Source organism: Mustela nivalis (genome assembly GCF_964662115.1).
Source record: "Mustela nivalis genome assembly, chromosome: 2".
In the NCBI taxonomy this organism is placed as follows: Eukaryota; Metazoa; Chordata; class Mammalia; order Carnivora; family Mustelidae; genus Mustela; species Mustela nivalis.
The window spans coordinates 139,688,063-139,707,113 of NC_139021.1; the positions used below are offsets into that span (position 1 = coordinate 139,688,063).

General features: G+C 56.9%; 1 protein-coding gene across 27 annotated transcripts in view; it reads left to right on the forward strand.

The window, feature by feature from the left end:
• Positions 1–12,354, forward strand: part of ZMIZ1 (zinc finger MIZ-type containing 1) — a 232,718-nt gene extending 220,364 nt beyond the window's left edge. For 15 of the 27 annotated variants that reach the window (XM_082719536.1, XM_082719547.1, XM_082719556.1 and 12 more), the window contains 7 exons: positions 4–164; positions 1,041–1,108; positions 1,438–1,506; positions 1,963–2,207; positions 3,431–3,597; positions 6,734–6,991; positions 8,465–12,354. In XM_082719536.1, the coding sequence (XP_082575662.1) occupies positions 4–164; positions 1,041–1,108; positions 1,438–1,506; positions 1,963–2,207; positions 3,431–3,597; positions 6,734–6,991; positions 8,465–8,572 (1,076 nt within the window). In that variant the 3' untranslated portion in view covers positions 8,573–12,354. The remainder of the gene's footprint in view (positions 1–3; positions 165–1,040; positions 1,109–1,437; positions 1,507–1,962; positions 2,208–3,430; positions 3,598–6,733; positions 6,992–8,464) is intronic. The other 12 variants (XM_082719559.1, XM_082719560.1, XM_082719561.1 and 9 more) reach the window with 1 other exon arrangement.
• Positions 12,355–19,051: the final 6,697 nt, after the last annotated feature.

A 19,051-nucleotide genomic window follows, 5' to 3' on the forward strand; every position in this document is an offset into this window, starting at 1 on the left:
CAGTCAAGCGGAATTTCAGCAGCGTGGCTGCCTCGTCGGGCAACACGACCCTCAACGGGGAGGACGGCGTGGAGCAGACGGCCATCAAGGTGTCTCTGAAGTGCCCCATCACATTCCGGCGCATCCAGCTGCCCGCTCGAGGCCACGACTGCAAGCACGTCCAGGTGAGGGTTCCCGAGGGTAGCAGGGTGTGGGCGTATCCACCCATCCCAGCCGTCGTTTGTCCTTGGAGCATCTTCTCCGTCTGCCCAGGGCTTGGTTCCCAGGCAGCTGCAGAACCGACTTAGTCCCTGTCCTGACAGAGGTCGGGTGTCAGCTGAAAGTTCTGCACGTACAGCCACAGCTGGTTTGGAGCCCAAGTGTAGGGACACTTCTGCCTGATGATTGCCGTGTCCCGGGAGCTTGCCCCCAGCGGGTGCTCAGGGAGTGGCCAGGGAACAAGGGACTGTCACCGTCTGGGTTGCTCCAGTAGAGCACTGTGCAAATGTGGGCGGCCCGGGTGGGTGGGATTCCCTTGGATGGGGGAGCTGCTCAGGAAGGAATCCTAGAAGAGGGGACAAGGAGCTTCATGGTGGGGCAGGAGCTTCCCTCTGGGAGAACAGGGTGGACACAAAGAGTCTGGGCTCTCGATTTGTCTGACACACGTTGACGAACCAGACCGGATGTGTTCTGGGTGTCGGGGCTGGGCTGATGGGGAGATTGGTGTCTGCACTGCCCCCGGCCGCTGTGAGAGGGGCCATCACATGTCAGAGTCAGTGACGGGCGTACCAGGACATCTCCTCTGAGGACATGGGCAAGGGCCACCGGGCACACAAGTAGTGTGAGGAGTGATGCGTGCAGGGCTTCGGGGTGGCTGGTTTGCTGTGCAAGCAGCGAAAGGCCCCATTATGGCCACCGGTGATGGCCCAGCCCCCAGTTTCTCCCCGCACCCCTTTCCCTCCCTGCTGGGAGATCCACATAAAGGTCCCGAGAGCAGTGGCACTTGCATCTCTGCATCTTCTCATCCGTCTGTCTGTCTGCCTGTCTCCTGGCCTCTGCAGTGCTTTGACCTGGAGTCGTACCTGCAACTGAATTGCGAGAGAGGGACCTGGAGGTGTCCTGTGTGCAAGTGAGTGACGGCCACCCTGGCGGGATCCCCCCAACATAGCCTCGAAGCGGAGGAGCTCACTGGCCTCCATCGGGCCCTGCGTTCGGGCCCAGCCCCCTGCACCTGGCCTAGAAGCCAAACGGGGAACCCAGACCAGCGGAGGAGCCCAGAGCAAGGGGGCTGTGAGCCATCCTCTTATGTCCGGCTGTCGCAGGCTGGCCTCCTCCTGTTTCTGCCTCCAGTGGGATCGCAGAGGTGGAGGCTCTTTGACACAGTAGGGAGGGGTGGGCTCTGCCCCTACTCTCCAGGGTTGCAAGAGCGAAGGCCAAGCCCCCCTCTCTTTTTTCCAGTAAAACTGCTCTGCTTGAGGGCCTGGAGGTAGATCAGTACATGTGGGGCATCCTGAACGCCATCCAACAGTAAGTCGGCCTCCCCAGCTAGGGGCACGTGGCGGGGTGGGTGGGGGTACTGGCCTGGATGGGATGACGTGAGCACGGGGGTACTCCTGACACCCCCTCGCTCTCCAGGTGGGCAGACCACTCGGCGGCCCAGTCTCTCCTTTCTCTGTGACTCTACCTCAGGGACTTCTCTGCCTGGGGACAGATGAACTTTCCAGAAAGTCCCAAACTCAGCCAGAATAAGACAGCGCCCCGGACAGCCTCTCCCTGGGTGGGAGGCCTTGGGGCCAGCTGCCTGGTACCCAGCCTCTAGCTTTTCCTCACCATAGTCACCCCTTAAAGTCCCCCACATCTCTGTCTTGTGCAGTGTATGGCGAAAATGGGGACAGGGGGCCTGGGCAGGGACACCTCAGTGTGTGTCTAAGCTGGAAGCTCTTGTATCCCAGGACCTCAGTTCTGTCCTCTTCCTCCCCCCAGCTCCGAGTTTGAAGAGGTCACCATCGACCCCACATGCAGCTGGCGGCCAGTCCCCATCAAGTCAGACCTACACATTAAAGATGACCCAGATGGCATCCCCTCCAAGAGGTTCAAGACCATGAGTCCCAGCCAGATGATCATGCCCAACGTCATGGAAATGATTGCAGCCCTGGGCCCTGGCCCGTCCCCCTACCCCCTCCCACCTCCACCGGGGGGCACCAGCTCCAACGACTACAGCAACCAAGGTGGGTGAAACTGGGCAAGGAGGGAGAGAGGAGGCCCACGAGGGGCGCAGGATTTCTGGGCTCATGTGGCAGATGCAAGGGGGGTTGTGGTAATGTACATGCCCAAAACATGACCTAGGTCACTGGACTTGGGGATACAGTGGCCCATTCAACACCATCCTCCTCTCCTTTCCCATGTGGTTCTGTCCAGCCCTGTGGGTCAGCACCCAGCTGGGAAGGGTGAGGAGCTGCCCGTGAGCCAGCCTCCTGCCTCTCCCACCTTCCCCTACTCGCCTCCTCAAGCTCCAAGGGACAGACAGCTCCTTGACTCCTTTGGAGCCTGCTTTGCTGGGGCCAACAGAGCATTCCCACTCGGAGCTCTTAGCCCTTCCCCTGGCCCTCCCATGTTTCTCTGTAACATCTTATTGTCCTTGTCAATACAACACTCCCATCCTTCCAGGCACAGAGTCCAGAGGTCTGCAGTTCTAGGCTTTGGCCACCAAGGTCACCGTCACTACCTCTCACTCTCCCTGCTGCCCAGACCAAGCTGTACCCTACAGCCCTAGGTTCCTAGAAAGTTCCCAGCCCCCTTAAATACAGGGGATGGCAGCTCCTCACGGCATCCGGGATCTGGGTGATTAGAAGCCCAGAGAGGTAAACCCACATAGCAGGGTCCCACAGCGTTCAGCAGGCCCCAGCTTTCCAGCATGATGGGCCTCTGATCCCTCACTGGGGCCATGTGGTAGAGAGAACAGTGGCCAGGGAAGCCAGACAGCTGACTTCTAATGTTGACTTCTCAAATCTGAAGCAGCTTTCTTTGCAGACTGGGCAGATCCCGATCTCCCACTCTGGGCCAGGGTCTTCCCATGGCTGAGGTGCAACCATGTGGGGGCTGTGGGAGACAGCCCTGAGGATCGAGCTCAGCAGACCCTATGGAAGGCTCAGACTTGGACCTTGTCTTTCCCACTCCCTGCCACCTTAGGAGCCTGGCCTCCCCTTGCTCAAACTAGCTCTGTCCCCTCATACCTGTAAACCAGCTCATGTCCTGGGGTGCTAAGGCCCACCGGAGAAGGCTATCACTGCCCTGTCATCCAGCCAGCCCAGATGTCTAAGGCCACAGGAGCCAACTCCAGCCTCAGGGGACAGGACTCATCTTAATTTACATATGCCACCCCCTTATGCACCCCCCGTGGTGCCTTTCCTCTGGGTGACACAGCCCCACTGCCGTCTTGTTCCCTCCCCAGGCAACAACTACCAGGGCCACGGCAACTTTGACTTCCCCCATGGAAACCCTGGTGGCACGTCCATGAACGACTTCATGCACGGGCCCCCTCAGCTCTCCCACCCCCCGGACATGCCCAACAACATGGCCGCCCTCGAGAAACCCCTCAGCCACCCCATGCAGGAAACTGTGAGTACCTCTTCTTCACCCTGATCTCCTCTCCGCCCCCTGCCTTCTCCCCCTTTGTCCCCATCCTCTGTGTGCGATTCAGGGGAGCAGAGGGCTCCCCATCCCCGAGGACCTTTCTGATATTTGCCTAGCTCCCCCCTGCCCCCAAGGAAAGGGGTGAACTGAGAATGAGAATGGTCCTGGGCGGGCTCAGAGGGAGGGAGAGGCCTGACCCAGGTTGGGTCATGGCCCTCTGGTGTTCTTGGACTTGGCTCTTTCGCTCAGGACATTGGATTCTCAGCTGGGGGAAGCTGCAGTCTCCGATCTGCACACACCACACATACCTGTGTCCACCTCCCAAGTGTACCCACCGCGCCACTGCACATAGCAGCCCCCTGCACACGCCAGCCCCCCAGCCCCGCAGTCTCTCTCCCTGACTTACACGCACTCTTCTGCTGACTTACTGTAGCCCCAGCCATCTAGAATTTTGTCTCAAACCCAGGCACTTGCTCCCCAGGGGTCTGAATCTTCAGGATATCACATGTCCTGTGGGAAGAAATGCTGGCGATTCTGCTTAGCCTGAGAATATTCCCTTCTTGTTTCCTGTCCCATTTTAACACACACCAACCAGTGGTAACAGGCCGGGCTGTTCCCCGGGTCCTCATCTCGTGAGCACTGCGTGGTTCTCTTCGACTCTGTAGACATTTCCTGGGCCTGTGCTCTGGGCTAGGTCTTGTACCCAGTGTGAGCAAGACAGATGCGAGCCTTGTGCCAATGTAGCAAAAGTTCTGGCAGTGCTTGGATGGAGGGAGTTGGGTTTTGGGAACACAGAGGCCTGAGGGCTGAAGTCAGGCCTCAGTCATCTTATGAGTCCCTGGTCTCTCCCCTAAGGAGGAGGGAGCGGCCACGGGGGGCCTGGGAGTGGGACCCATCTTCCACCATGTGACCTGGTTGGAAGGGCCTCTGGGTGGTGGTGTGTTCCATACGGAGTTGGCTCTGCCGGAAGCTGTCTTGTCGGCCAGAGCCACTGACTCTCAGCAGGAATGACTGTTAACTGGAAGGCTGACAGACTGAGGGACAGTGTAGCGGCTTTCCTCTGGAACTCCAGAATGCCACGTCAGATGTAGCTGCTGTCCCAGGGCTCCAGCCACATTTTTGCAAGTTACTTTCTGCCCCATGGGGCTTCTGACTTCTAGGGGCCTCTCTCCTAGCCCCCGTTCCTCAACATTCCATGCCCCAGAATCACCCAAATCACACGCCACACACACTCACGTGCCACACACCCTGACTCACAGTTCTCAGTTCCGGAAAATGTCAACGGGATGCCATGTACTTCTGGGTCCAACAAGGCTTTCTTTTGCCTTCTTTTAGCTGGGCCGTCAGAGGTTTTTGCAGCGGGACCTAAGCCCATAGGTGACTTCACAGCTCCCCGCCCCAAGATGGTCCCAAGATACCTACTGTCCTTCCCCATATCTGGGCTTTTGCTAACTGGCAGCTGGACCCAGAGAGACAGTGTGCAAGAGGGTCAGTGCAGTCACAGCTGTACTGCCCTACACCATAGCAGCTTGGCCCTGGCTGAGCACCTGCCAGGAAGGACGCCCCCATGTGCGGGGCATGGCCGAAAGGCTCCAGTCAGGTGCTGGTTCATGGAGACCCTCCCTTGCAGGAGCCGTGGCAGGCTGACCAGCAGTTCCCATAGAGCACCTGCCTCTCTGGGCCCTGGGACCTTCCAGCAAGTTGTCAGGGCCAAGGCGGGCGGCTGTGTCAGCAGATCCGGGGACCATCTGCCCTGGGCTGGGCTGCTCCAAGAGTATGGAGCCGCTCCCTGCCCCCCAAAGTGGGCACCATGGGGCACCCACAGCCGTGGGGGGGGGGGTCACCAGCTGGTGTGGTGATCATCCTTCCCGCTTCTGTCAGTCCTTCCAATCTCAGGTGCACCCCCCCATGCAGTCCCACGGTCCTGCAGTCCGGTCCCAGCTTGGAGGGGCTTGCTGGACTGAGCAGAGGCCCAGCGCAAGGCCTGGGGGCAGTTTCAGGAGAAACAGGAAGAGGAACTAGGGTCTGGAGATCAGAGGAAAACAAAATGTCTGTGTGGTCTGGATGTTGGGGGGTGGGTAGGAAGGTCCAAGAAGGCCCAGGAGACATGTGCTCCCCCGCGGCCTGTTGAGTCCATCTCCCCTTGACAAGCACAGGGCCGGCAGGGTGGGAACGATTTGTCGGGGGCCCTGGCAGTGGGGTGAGGGTGTGGATCTGTGCTCTAAAACCTGAGCTCTGAAGGGAGGTTGCTTGTGACAGCACACAGATCAGCATATGGTCCCCTGCCCGCCACGGCCCCATGTTCCAAGCACCTCCTGCTCGACTCGGTGAGCCCTTGGGCCTAGGGCCAGGCCTAGAAGTGCCTACCTTCCTCATCCCCCCGGGATGCGGCCTCTTGCTGCCTAGATGGACGGCCAACAGGAAGGGTCTGGCAATGCAGAGAAGGCCCCACTCTGCTCCTCCGGCTTGGATTCGGTTCCACCTACCCCGGGGCAACAGGCAGGGCTCATCCCGAGGTACCGGCCTCTGCCGCCAGGGGTTCTTGGAAGGAGCCTGTGTGTCCAGCGTCACCCACCAACTAGGGCCCGTGTGGGGCGCAGACCCCTCCCTGAGCTGCACGCCTGCCCATGCTGTCTGTCCGTGTCCGCTCTCCGCTGCCCTGGCCCACAGGGGGCCCTGCACCACGCTGCCCCCAGCACCCCTCCCGCCCCCCTGCTCCCTGGAAACATGCCCATTTTGCTTCTCCATTCCGCCCTTGCTGCTCCTTGTGGTGATGGTGTCTGGGCCACGGAGGCGGACGGGCCTGCAGGGGCCTGGACCCTGCCGTCAGTGTCTGCTTGTCTCGGAGCCCCTGGCCACCTCCCTCCCGGATGCATACGGCCCCAGAGGCCTCCTCCCTGCCTCCTCCACAGCCTCCCTGACTGGCAGTTTTGGGGGAGGACTTTTTGTTTGTTTGTTTCCCTACAAAACAACAACAAAGCGTTGAGCTTTGGAAGGGGGTGGCTTTGTTTTGGGGGTTTGTTATTTTCCTGGTTTTGTTTGGTTTTCATTTCTCCAGGCATCTCGTCGCTGTACCTCGTCACCTCACATTTCTTTTCTCCTGCTCTCTCCTCCTCCACAGATGCCACACGCTGGCAGTTCTGACCAGCCCCATCCCTCCATACAACAAGGTTTGCACGTCCCACACCCCAGCAGCCAGTCAGGGCCTCCATTACATCACAGTGGGGCTCCTCCTCCTCCTTCCCAGCCTCCCCGGCAACCGCCACAGGCCGCTCCCAGCAACCATCCACACAGCGACCTGACCTTTAACCCCTCCTCAGCCTTAGAGGGTCAGGCCGGAGCGCAGGGAGCATCCGACATGCCGGAGCCTTCGCTGGATGTAAGTTGGGGTCACCACTGGCCTTGGCCTGGGGCTAGGCCTGGTGCCGGGACCTGCCCAAAAGCAGGGGTGGGTGTTGAGGGCTCAAGGCCCAGGGTGGAGGAGGTGCAGCCGTGAGGGGGTGGGTGGGTGGTGGGTGGGCTAGCAGCCTGCCTCCCCTGGCTCCAGAACCAGGGAACCCCACAACAGGGAAGCCTCCCCGAGGGTCCCAGCAGCCTTTCCCTGACCTTGCCAGTGCCTGCCCCCTGGTCCCCTCAGCCACAGTCCTGCAGCCCCACCCTGCCCCACCCCCACCTTCCCCCAGGCCCTCACAGAGTCCCCCTGGGGCAGGGTTCAGCAGGAAACCCAGGAAGGCCCCTGTCCTTCTTCTGACCACTCCCACCCCCAACATCAAGCTTGTCATCTCAGTGTCTGCCACACTCTGGCCTGAGGCAGGGGAAGGGTTGGAGTGACAGGGTCCCTCTGTCTGTCTCGCTGGTGTGTGTCTGTGTCCAGTTTCCTGTCCGTGCGTCGTCCATGCCCTGTGCTTCTGCTTGCTCCATCGCTCACTCTGAGAAGGGACCAGACTTGGGTCGTGCCAGGGTGACTGAGATTCAGGGGTCTCCCACCTTGAGACCTGAATGGTCTGGAAAGTGGGGTGGAAAGAGGCTCTGTGTGATGGGGGCCAGGCAGCTGGCTAGGGTTGGCCAGGAAGGGAGGCAGTGCCTGCCCCTCCCCTCCCCTCCCACACCCCTGGGCTGTAGATTCCCACAGAGGAATCTTCTCTGTCCTCATCCCCTCCTGTCTACGGGCCCAGGCCCACTGTCACCCTCAGCGCCCCCCCCACCACAGCGTCCATCTCTACGGTGAATGGGGTTTATTCAGTCGTGCGGCCATCTTGGATTTTCACCCAACTCTCCTCCCCAGACCAGGCCAGTGGGGGTGCTTTTAAGTGCATGAGGATCCCCAGGGTGACAAAAAGGCCCCAAGGGCCTCACAGTGGAAGGTAGGGACAGTGTGCAGCCTTGGCCCCGGGGGGCCACAGGGAAGGACAGTGCTGTGCGGCCCTCCAGCAGTAGGCTCACCAGACAGCAGTGAGCTCTTGAAGGGAGGTAGGCTGGCGACAGTGACAGGCACCGTGCGGCCTTACGCGCAAAGCCATGTGGTTTCGACTGGAAGGCCCATGCGACCCACACCTCCTCTGGGCAGGGTCTTGGGGCTGGAGGCACACTGGGATCAGAAAGCCCCTTGACCTGCCATGAGCCTTCCCAGCTGGAGGGCCGGGGGGCGCACTCTACCCCTCTGGGAATAAGCATTGGGTATGCCTCAGACTAGCACTGTGGCCTGGATGCCTCTGGGGACAGCCAGCACTGTTGGTGTTGGGCCAGGACCCCGGGCAGCAGCTAGAGAGGGCACATGCCCCCGCCGTCCACACTCTAGGCCATCCAGCCCCTCAGCGGACACCTCATCTGGGCTTCTGTACTTCTCTTCCAGCTCCTTCCAGAACTCACAAATCCCGATGAGCTCCTCTCGTACCTGGATCCCCCTGACCTGCCGAGCAATAGTAACGATGACCTCCTGTCTCTCTTTGAGAACAACTGAAGCCCACCCCCTCCCACTGGGGCCGTCCCTCCCCACTCTGGCTCCTTCCCTGTCTGTCCCCCGCACACTTCACCACTGGGAGCTCATGCCCTCAGACCGCCCCTGCTGCGGCCTTCTCAGAGCAGAGGGGCGGGAGGGTGCACTGTGAAGGCTGTGTGGGACTGGTGCCCGTGCCCAGAGCGGGCCCTGAAGATGACCCTCGTGGTGGGGAACCGGCCCGGCGAGAGGGCACATGCTGATGAAGGCTTCCTGGTCCCTCTGTGTGTACTGATTCCAAACGACCCTCCAGTGCCCTCGAGGTTCTTCCGGTTTCTAGACTGTAACCCTGCCTCCCTGCTTCCTGGCCCAGAGCCTCCTTCAAGTGACTGTGAGCCTGAGAGAGGGGCACCCCGAGACCCAGGCAGGCCCCCCCCACACCCCAAGCCTTGGAGGAACAGTGACGGTTGGCGGCAGTGAGAACGGCCCACCCATCACCACCACCACCACCACCCACCACAGAAAAGCACAAACCTCTGGGAAAGAGAACTCTCTCAGGGGCCAAGGTCTTCACTTTGACCCCTGACCTCTAAGCCAAGATACCCTGTAAAAACACTCCTCTCTCAGAAAGCAGAGAAAAAGGACATGATTCTGTGTTTGAGAGAGGGTGTGCCATTCCTGCTTGGGGACTGGTGGAAAAGGGGGTCAGGGCCTCCTCAGAGCCAGGACAACACAGCTGGTCCCACGACCTCTGGACTCAGGCTGGTCGGGGGGTGGGGCACCGGCCTGGGGGTGGGGGGCGGCGCAGACAGAGAGTACCCAGCTGAAATTATTGTGCCCTTAGTTGGGGGCCTGATAGAAACGGCAACTTAAACAACGTTGCTCCAAGCCACTCCCTGTTTTTAAATGACAGTTTGATTAAGCTACGAAGTCATCTGAGAAAAGGGACGGTGGACTTGGACGGCAAGCAAACCATTTCTCTCCGTGCATCCTGCTTCCTTCCTCCCGCCCCCACCCGCCTCTCCCAGACTGTTATGTGGGAGGCCCGCTTCCCTTTGTCCCGTTCTCCTTTGTCCACCCTGCCAGCGGGGGGGGGCGCGGGTGGAGAGGCAGGGGAGGCCCGGGCTAAGGCACCTACGCGGGCTTATCCGCAGGAACCCCAGGCATGGGTGTCCCTCTAGCCCGGCGGCCCCATCTGTCCCTGTGCTCCAGGTTGTCCCGGCTGCACCCCGGTCCGTCACACCACACGTGCCGGAATGTGCCTGCCAGCATCCCGTGGTGTTTCCGTGCCCCGCTTGGCTGCCGGCCTCTCCCTCCCCGTGTCCCTCTGCCCTGCACAGCTGCCCACACTCCTGCTCGCTTGAGCAGAAGCAGCCTCTGGTTTTCCCTCCACTGCTTCGCTCCATCCGGCTTCCCGCTCTCGGAGTCTCCCGGGGAGCTTGTGTGGGCGTCCGTTTTGTTTGGGGGTCCTCTGTGCCCCCCACCCTAAGCCGCATGGCCTGTGATGCTGCTGGGCCGTCGGGTCACTTGGGTCACGTCTGTGAATTCGTTGCGCCCCTCCCTGCTGCTGCCGGGGGCCTCCTGCTTTCCGTCCACTGTCCCGCGGTCTCACTCTCCATCTCCCCCCTACACCCTCGCCCCATGGCGGGCGGTGCCCAGCGCTCCTCTGGGTTTGACCAGAACGGTGGCCCTAGCTGTTGATTTTCCAGTCACTGTACCAGACGGCCGGCACAAGGTTCTCTGTAGGAAAGCTGCCATGGGCCCTGCCCCCTTTTCCTTTGTCCTGTTGTCGAGGTTTTTTCAGACAGTGTGGTGTTCAGTATGCAAATCAATTATTTTAAGAATTGCTTTTGTAAATATCTTTGTGAATATTTTAGTATTGTCTTTGATAATATTCAACATTTTCATGACCTGGTTATAGCCTTTGCTGGTGTTTTTAAAATACCTTGACTCAACAACAAAGACCGAGTCCTTTTTTTTAAAAAACAACAAACAAAAACAAAAAAGAAACCAGGGCTGTCTGTACAGATGAAGGGACAAAGTACGTGGGTGGGTGAGGTCAGGCCACCCGCTGTTCAGAGCCATCCCCAGTCGGCTGGCGGGGACCAGACGGTGCCAGGTAGCACGTGGTCGTCTTCGCCCGGTGGCTGAGGGCCCTGGAAGGTGGCCACACTCTGTGGTAGGCCATCTGGGAATGTTCTGCCCCAGACAGACTTAAATGCCTTCCTTAGAAGTTCCCGCTTCCTGCTGTGCTACTTTCTTCCCAAAAAGGCCTGGGGTCCATGCTGATTCTTACTGGGTGTCCCCACTCGGCTCACCAACCTACCCACAGCTTTCTAAGCCAGAGGGTCGATCTGCTCCCCACAGCCCAGGCTCTGGGCCCCTCCCTCAACCATCTCCGTGGAAGCCCGGGCTTGGTTCCCCGAGGCAGGTTTCCTGGGGCCCCTCCCACGCGAACCTCCACCAGCAAGTCGGGCAAAGAGCTTTCCCGAACCGTGGTGCCTGAAGCCCGTGCTTTGGGGACGTGCCCCCCAGAGCAATTTTGGAGCCAGGCCGGGGGGTGAGGGAGGCAGAAAGGTGTCCGGGGCTGGACGAAGGCCCAGCTGGTGACAGATTTCAGGTGACAACAGCCTCCCCGAGCCAGGGAGGTTCTGAACTCTAGGGAGATGCTTCCCTCATCCTTTTGGACGACTACTTGGAGCCATAAGTAACCTCAGCAAAAACGAGGCCTCAGCAAGCCACTTCTCCATGACAAGCATCCACCCAGGCCGCAGACGCATTTCTGCTGGCACTCCACAGGACGGACAGGGCACCAGCGAGCAGGCGGGAAGGCCCGAATACAGGCAATCACCCCATCTCCTTGGTTCGAAGCTTTACCCGTGTATCATGTTCCCTGTAGCCATTTTATTTTTTAAGAAACTTCTAATACTTTCTCCCTCACGGAAGCCCGAAACCCCCCAGAGAGCTACCTGTCTGCTCCCTCGACCTGACCACCTAGACAGGACGACGTCAGCAGCAGCGACTCAAGGGACAAGGGACGTGTGTACATATGTAAATGAGAAATAGAGACACGTTAACAGATGCATTCATTTCCCTTGGAATGTGTATTGTTTTTATTTTACGGAACAAAACAAAACAAAACAAAAAAAAGGCTTGGAACTCCATCTTAACGTGGAAAAACTAGATCCTGTTCGTTAGCGTCTGTGAGGTCTCTCTCCACATGTGTCTCATGTAATATACTCTGACCCTGTGTGGAAAGGAATTTTTGTTCTGTTTCGTTTTTATTTTACCTACATGTACTCTTTAGCTTCAGTGTGCTAGTCCTGCCACCTGTGTATTTTTAGGGTGCTATGGAAATAATGAAAAGAAACGGGGATTTCAGAAGAAAATTGTAACCAAATTCATACTTTGTATAATTTTTTGATATCATGATTGCAGGTGATTCACACGTACACACATAAACACACCCACAGTGCAGCCTGAAGTGACCCCCCCCCACAGAAACCGTCATCGTCTTGTACATCTATGTACAATGCAATCATTTCATACTTTAAACTGGTCAGAAAACTAATTGTGATTTCTAGTCTTGCAAAGCTGTATGTAGTTAGATGATGTGACAACCTCTAATATTTATCTAATAAATATGTATTCAGATGAAACCTGTATATTAGGTGTTCATGTGGTTATTTTGTATTTAAAGATCAAATTATTTGACTATTGCTAGACATTTCTATACTCTGTTGTAACACTGAGGTATCTCATTTGCCCATGTTAATTGTTTTCTAAATAAATTGACAAAAAACGAAGGTTTGGCGAATTAGCTATTTTGTGAATTTTAAGGAGGGGCTTGGTTGTTTGTTTCCGCTTCTAAACCACCACCCCCTGCCCGATCACCCGGCAAAAAAACAGCAAGTCAGGTGGTTTGGTGTGGAGCTGGAGGCACCCCTGCTGTGGGTCGTCCCTGGAGGAGGCTCTGGGAACTGGAGCCAGGTGGTCATATCCAGACCCCAGAGCCGCCTTCTGGCAGGACTCCAGTTTGCTGAAGGGCCCTGCTCCCAGCAGTGGGACAGCTGGGTTCTAGCGGAGGGTGTGCAATGCTGGCCGGGTTCAGTACAAGCCCCTTGTGGATTTCCTAGATTTATGGAACAGGAACCTGTTCGTGCCAAGCCCCAGAGGGTGCTGTCGAAAGTATCTAGAATGAAGAGCTGAAAGCCCAGTGAGGCTTCATAGACCCTGGGATACTGCTGACTCAGCCACTCTCCCAGCTGGCTGGCTGGCTCAGCTTCTCCCTCCGGCCACCGTACTCCCCCAGCACCCCTGTCACCTACCCTCTGAGGGGACCTTGGGTTTCCTCTTCTCTGTGACTGTGCTTTGGGTGGGAATCTGTAGCCACGGCCCCTACCCAGACCACTGTCCTAACTCTGCTTTGTGGCCTCAGCCCCTGACCCAAACTCGGTGCCCCGCCCCCTCCCTGAGTCTCCTCCTGGAGTTTGGGGAAGTGAGTCTGATTCTTAGAGCCCAACAGCAGGGTGCTGCCCCCACTCCACTCAGCTCTGGGCCTGGCCACAGGAGCAAAACACACATGGCTGCCAAGCCTTCCCTCCACAGGGACTGGGTGAGGGTACGTTCCAAGAAGGAAGAGGGGGCTAGCAGGTGCCCCCAAATTATCCCCTGGAGTGTGTGTGGACGTGCCTGTGAGGAGAGTGTGCAGGTCTCCTAAGTGTGAGGGGTGGGGGAGGGGGGAAGCAGGAAGCAGCAGGCATGAAGGGTGCGTGGTTTCAGCAGCCATGGAACTGCCTATGGGGAACGGCATGCCCGGAAGTCCCCTGCCTGTAGGGCTTCTCCAGGGAGGCCAGTTTCTCCAGTGGGAGATGGAAGGGGAGGAGGGAAGGAGAAGTTACATTAAAAATAGAATCCTGGGTGCCTGGTTGGCTCAGTGGGTTAAGCCTCTGCCTTGGGCTCAGATTGTGATCTCAGGTTCCTGAGATCGAGCCCCACATGGGGCTCTCTGCTCAACAGGGAGCCTGCTTTCTCCTCTCTCTCTCTCTCTGCCTGCCTCTGTGCCTATTTGTGATCTCTCTCTCTCAGTCAAATAAATAAATAAAATCTTTAAAAAAAAAAAGAAAAAAGGAATCCTGGTCACGGCTGAGCTGCGGGCACTGCCTTTTGCCAGCATCGCGGGGACAGGAGGCATATTCTCTGAGAGCAGACGCCCTTCCTAGAGGAGGGGCCACCCCCTCTTCGCGCAGTGCTTCTCCAGGACCTGTCCAGGGACCCACGGAATCTACCTGGGCTGCGGCCAGCGCTCCTTTCCTGAAATGGAGGGGAGCGAGGAGAAGAGCATGAGGAGGCTTCCGGAGTAAGGGTGGGGACGGACCGTGAAACGTTCCTTGCTGTGGTGCAGTGTGTGTGTGTGTGTGCATCTGCTGAATCATGATGTCAGATTAATTCTTACTTGTGGGTTGTGGTTGAAAACAAAAAGTCTGAATGCCATCGCCGTCAAGGCAGGAAGTAGGCAGGGGACGGGGAGGGAGAGGCAAGGCTGTAGGCTCGCCAACTTGACGTAAAAAGCAAACCGTCCCTGCGTTCTCGCTTCAGAGCCTGAAGCCAGCGGTGTGGCTCAGCACAGGCCTGTGGCTGCCTCGTGGGGCTTCAAGGCTGCATGGAAACCCGCCGCCCCGCCCCCACCAACTCCTCCCAGGACTGGTCACTTCCGTCTCCGGGCCTCGAATAAATCTGCAGGAAGAGCCCAAGGAGGGCCCAGCTCAGGGCTGCTTGGAAGGTGGACCCCCACCGGGGGCCACACATCATATCCTCCAGCTCAGGCATCATCTTGCATTTCTGTCCTTGGTCCCCCATCCCACAAAGCCCCCACCCTGAATCCAATGACCGTCCCTCCACATAAGACCATAGGGTGCTGCTGGGGAAGGTTACTCAGGCCCCCAAGTCAGTGCCAGAACAAATCAGGGTCTCTAGCCCCCCCGAGACCTCAGGGCATGGTCTCCGCTCCCTCCATCCACCCATGTCCCTTATTCTGTCCTGTGTGCCAGCCTCCTGCTCAACCACAGCCACCTCACTCTAAGCAGGTTACCACCCCCACCCAGACCACCCCCCCACACCCCCCACCACCATGCTGCTCCACCCATGACCCTACCTTCACCTTCCCCAATTTTATATTCTTCTGTCCAGGCCCAAAGGATGTGGTGGCCCTTCTCCAGTCAGGGCAAGCCCTTCCCCCGGCCTCTGACATCACTACCTCTTTCTCTTCTGTGAGGGCCTTGGCTCCGTCAGCTGGCCCCTTTCCTGCACCTTCCCCGGGTCTGGAGCTTCCGGCCCGGCGTGGTGAGGTCTAACATCCCGCATCCCCACCCTTCGCCGTCCATCTCTCTGCACTCCTTCTCATGCAGACTCCTTAGCCAGGGAAGCTGTCCATGCTCACTCACCCTCCCCCACGCCCTATGGCTCACGTCTCAGAAGTGCTCTGAAACTCCCCTCACAAGCCCACCTGTGACCTCTTGGTCACTGAAATCCATGCTGCTCTTGGACACTGGCCCTTACAACTACGTGTGATGGTGGCCATTGTCCCTTGAAACTCTTCTCTTGGATTCCATGACAACCCCCTCCATTGGGTCTTCAGTCTGCCTGAGCACCTCTGACCATGCCTTCTTTGTCGCATTCATGGGTTCCTGCCACAACTAGGTCCTGGAGCTCCCTCCAGTTCCCCTGCATCTAGCCAACATGGCTCACAGCCTCTCTCCACCAGCGAACTGCCCTCAGCAGCCTGGAACCTTCTTGCCTGGAACACATCCACTCCTCCACCCCCCTGACCCCCACCAGGAAGCCCCGCAGCCAAAGCCTGGGAGCTCACATCAATCGCAGGACAGCCTCTTTGCTGCGGTGCAGTGCGTGTTCCAGAGTCTTCCCTGTGGATCAGACCAGATTCTCCCTAAAGCCGTATGCTTGCTTGACCTTGTCCCTGTCTGTCTTCCGCCTCACTGCCTCCCTTGTAGGTTTCCCCTGAGAGCCATCCCTCGGGGCATCACAGGAATCTGAAGGCCCATCTTGGGCTCTGCTCCTAGACAACCAGACCTAAAGCAGGGAGTGGGAGCAGGCCTGGGAACCAGCCTCTGAGGATAGGATGCTGGAGACGGTTCCTGACCAGATGGGAACGAGGCCCTGTCCCTGGTGACAGCGCAGGGAAGGGGGAGGGGGCCGCGCCCGCCGGGGCTGTGCAGCCGGCCTGTAGCAGGTAGGAGGAAAGAACAAGTGTTGAGACTATGGACCTGAGTGTCTGTTGCTAAGTGCCACTGATTCACCAAAGAAAGGAAATTACAATCTCAGATCTCTTACTTGGCGATTTGAAACAAATTTGTGAGAGTCCAAGGAAAGCACTAAAGGAAGGAAGCATTGCAACACTCACCTCCCACAGCCGGACCAACGGGGCAGGGCTTCTTGGAGCAGCAGGAGAACCTCAGAAAGTGCTCAGCACTCTGTGCCATCAGGTGGCCTGCACCAACATCAAGCCCCTAACAGGGAAGGAGTGAGACCCCAGGACTTGGGGTGGGGAGAGTTGCACCCGCCCCTCCCCCTTGGCAAATACCTATTGCCACTTAGAGGGTCTATTATGATCAGCTGTGAACTTGGTTCACAGGTGAGACAGCTTAGGACGTGGGGGCAAGCCACAGGGGGAGCCCCACTCAAGACGGAAAGGCCGAGGTGAGAGGGAATCCTTCCACTAGGCAGGGATTTGAGTGGGACGCCTGGCCATCTATTTCGCAAGGAGAGAGGTGACCTGAGAGAGGGGCATACACACAATCGTGGGCCGTGGCAAGTGGCTTACCTAGCTGGTCAGAGGCTGGACAGAGCAAGACTGACCTTGGAGGGACAGGGAGCACCGGGTGGGAGGCAGGCGTGTAGGCCTGTGGGACAGGGCAAGTATGAGGATCCACGTAGCATGTTTTTACAGATGCGTCCGCTGCGGAGGACAGTGGGCAACCAAGGATGCTGGACGACTCGGCCAGCAGACGTCAGCCAGTCTCTGTTCTCACCCCTCACCCTCACCTAGGCTTGCACGACCTGGGCTCAGGAAGAGAGTATCCTAGAGACAGAGATCAAGTTATACAGGAGCCCACCCGCTTCAATTCCCTCTCTCCGAGCCTGGCCCGGTGGCCACCACAGCTGAATGTCCACCCTGTCTTCAACAGAGACCGTGCTGAGTCTCTGAGACATTAACACACCATGAGACCAACTAGCCCCTTGGTGGCACACTTATTACCCAGGACCCCCCTCTATCCTAGAAAGGACAACCTGGCCAGGATTGATCTGTACTCTAGGGATGGGCTTGCTTCTCCCTGCTGTGGAGACTTAGGCCATGGCCGCTGCCTGGGAGCACACGGACATGGGCTCTCAGACCAAGAGCGCCTACACACAGAAAAGGTGGTGTGGCCGTGGATACACACACAGAGATTCCACTGGGGCCACCGTGTGTCACACCAGGCAGAAGCTGCAGACCCCATTCAGGGTCCAAGGGCCTCTTCAAGATGCAGCTCAGCTCCCGGAGCAGATGCGGTCCTGAGAGAACGGCATACCACACTCCAAGCTGCACCCCACATCACCCACCGACGACCACCCCGTGTCTCCCGATGTGCAGGTGGAGTAAACTCGAGGCGAGGAGCAAGTGGGTCTGAGCAGTGCAAGGGAAGACCGCATTAACACCAGGTTCCTATCCAAATCTGCCCTGCTGGGCCCCCACACCCCACCCCCACGGGGTGACCAACGCGGAGTATAAAATGCCAGCCCTCGATCCTGACCAGGAGACCACGCTGTGGTGTGCTTCTGCTCCAGATCCCTCACTCTGTGATCAAGCCAAGAGCAGGGGATGGGGGGCTCTCCCTGCTCCTCACCCCTCTTGCAGGTGCATTTGGAAGAGACCCCCCCCCCCACAATACATCAACTTCACAAGAATCCTGGTCGCAGGCTCTGCTTCCCGAAAACCCCCTTCAAGGCAACACCTTCGCCCTCACCTTCTCTGCCTGGCGGTCTTGCCCTCTTTCCTTAGTCTGCCGTCTCTCCATGGGCATCTTGACCTCTCCTACGACCTTGACCACCACAGTTTTTCTCCAGTTCATACATGCTTTTTAAAATTTTTAATAATTCATTTTTCTAACACTGTTGAAGTACTTGAGAAATATCAAAAACCTGACAAAAGGGGTAATAAAACTAATGTTATTTAAAACTTAAATATTTCATTTATCCCTGAAGCAGGATCTATGATCATTTTACTTTCCCGTCTTCAATGGAAGCAAACTCATCAATAATACCTTAAAAATATACTTGTCACCTATCTGCTTTTCAACTGTGAGGTTTGCCATGTTTTATCATTTCTCATGATCTAGTGCCAAGCTTAAATAATTTCAGACTGATTTCAGCTTACTAAAACTCCATTCACAGGACTCCACTGTGTCCATCATTGTTAAAGAAATGATCACAACCACTTCTTAGTTTGCACAAGATTGCACTAGGCTAAGTCTGTGAATCAGTTTTAGAAGAAAAAGCATGATGATTTTTTTTTTAGTGTATTCAAATTGATACCTGAATCTGTTGATTTATTTCTGATTTATTTCTTTTTTATTTTCTAATTCAGTTATTGTATTCATCTATTTTCCTATGTTTTAAAGCTTTGACTACTTGACCCCTTAAATATCTGTTTAATCGGACATCTTATCCCCATTCCTAATCCTGTTACTGAAATTCAAGACCACATCAGTTCCCATCTGGACTCTACAGAGCTTTGAAATGTGTCTCTTTGCCCCAGTCTCATGCTCTTCAGATCTGCAGTGATGCTGACTTCCATCACGTACTCCAGTGTGGTCTCCTAACCTTCCAGGCACCTGGGAATAACCCACCTCCCCACCCGCCAAGGTGGATGCACGTGAACAATTCTGGAAAACAGGTTGTGAGCTTAACTAATGTGGCTCGCTTGTAGGCCACAGCAGTTCGTTACCATCGTGAGGGTGGCCAGCATGCCCGTCCCCTGCCCCGTGACAAGGAGGCGATGGGTTAAAATGGTGCAACGGCAGGATGGTGGATTCTCCCTCAGCCTGGGTCCCTGAGGGGCTGGTGGAGCCAGCAGCCCACTGATCCATGTTGGAAATGCAGCTTGAATTTTAAAAAAATGAAAAATCTTTATTATAGTAAGCCCGTGACATGGAGTGTTAATTTGTTCCTGCAGCAAAACCTAACGTCTTCTGCCTCATGCATCCATCCTTACATGACCAGCTACTGCTAATCATACCATCCCTTACTGAGCATTTGCTACAGGTCAAGTACTATACTAATTGCTTCGTTTGCTTAATTTTGTTTATTCATTATAACAAAACCACAGGGCAGATGCCATTTTATAGAAGAGAGATGTGAGCAGCAGAAAGGTTAAGTAATTTACTTTCTGAAAGAGGAGGTTCTAGACCCTAATATCTATAGCACCAGACAGGGAAAGGTCGGGTG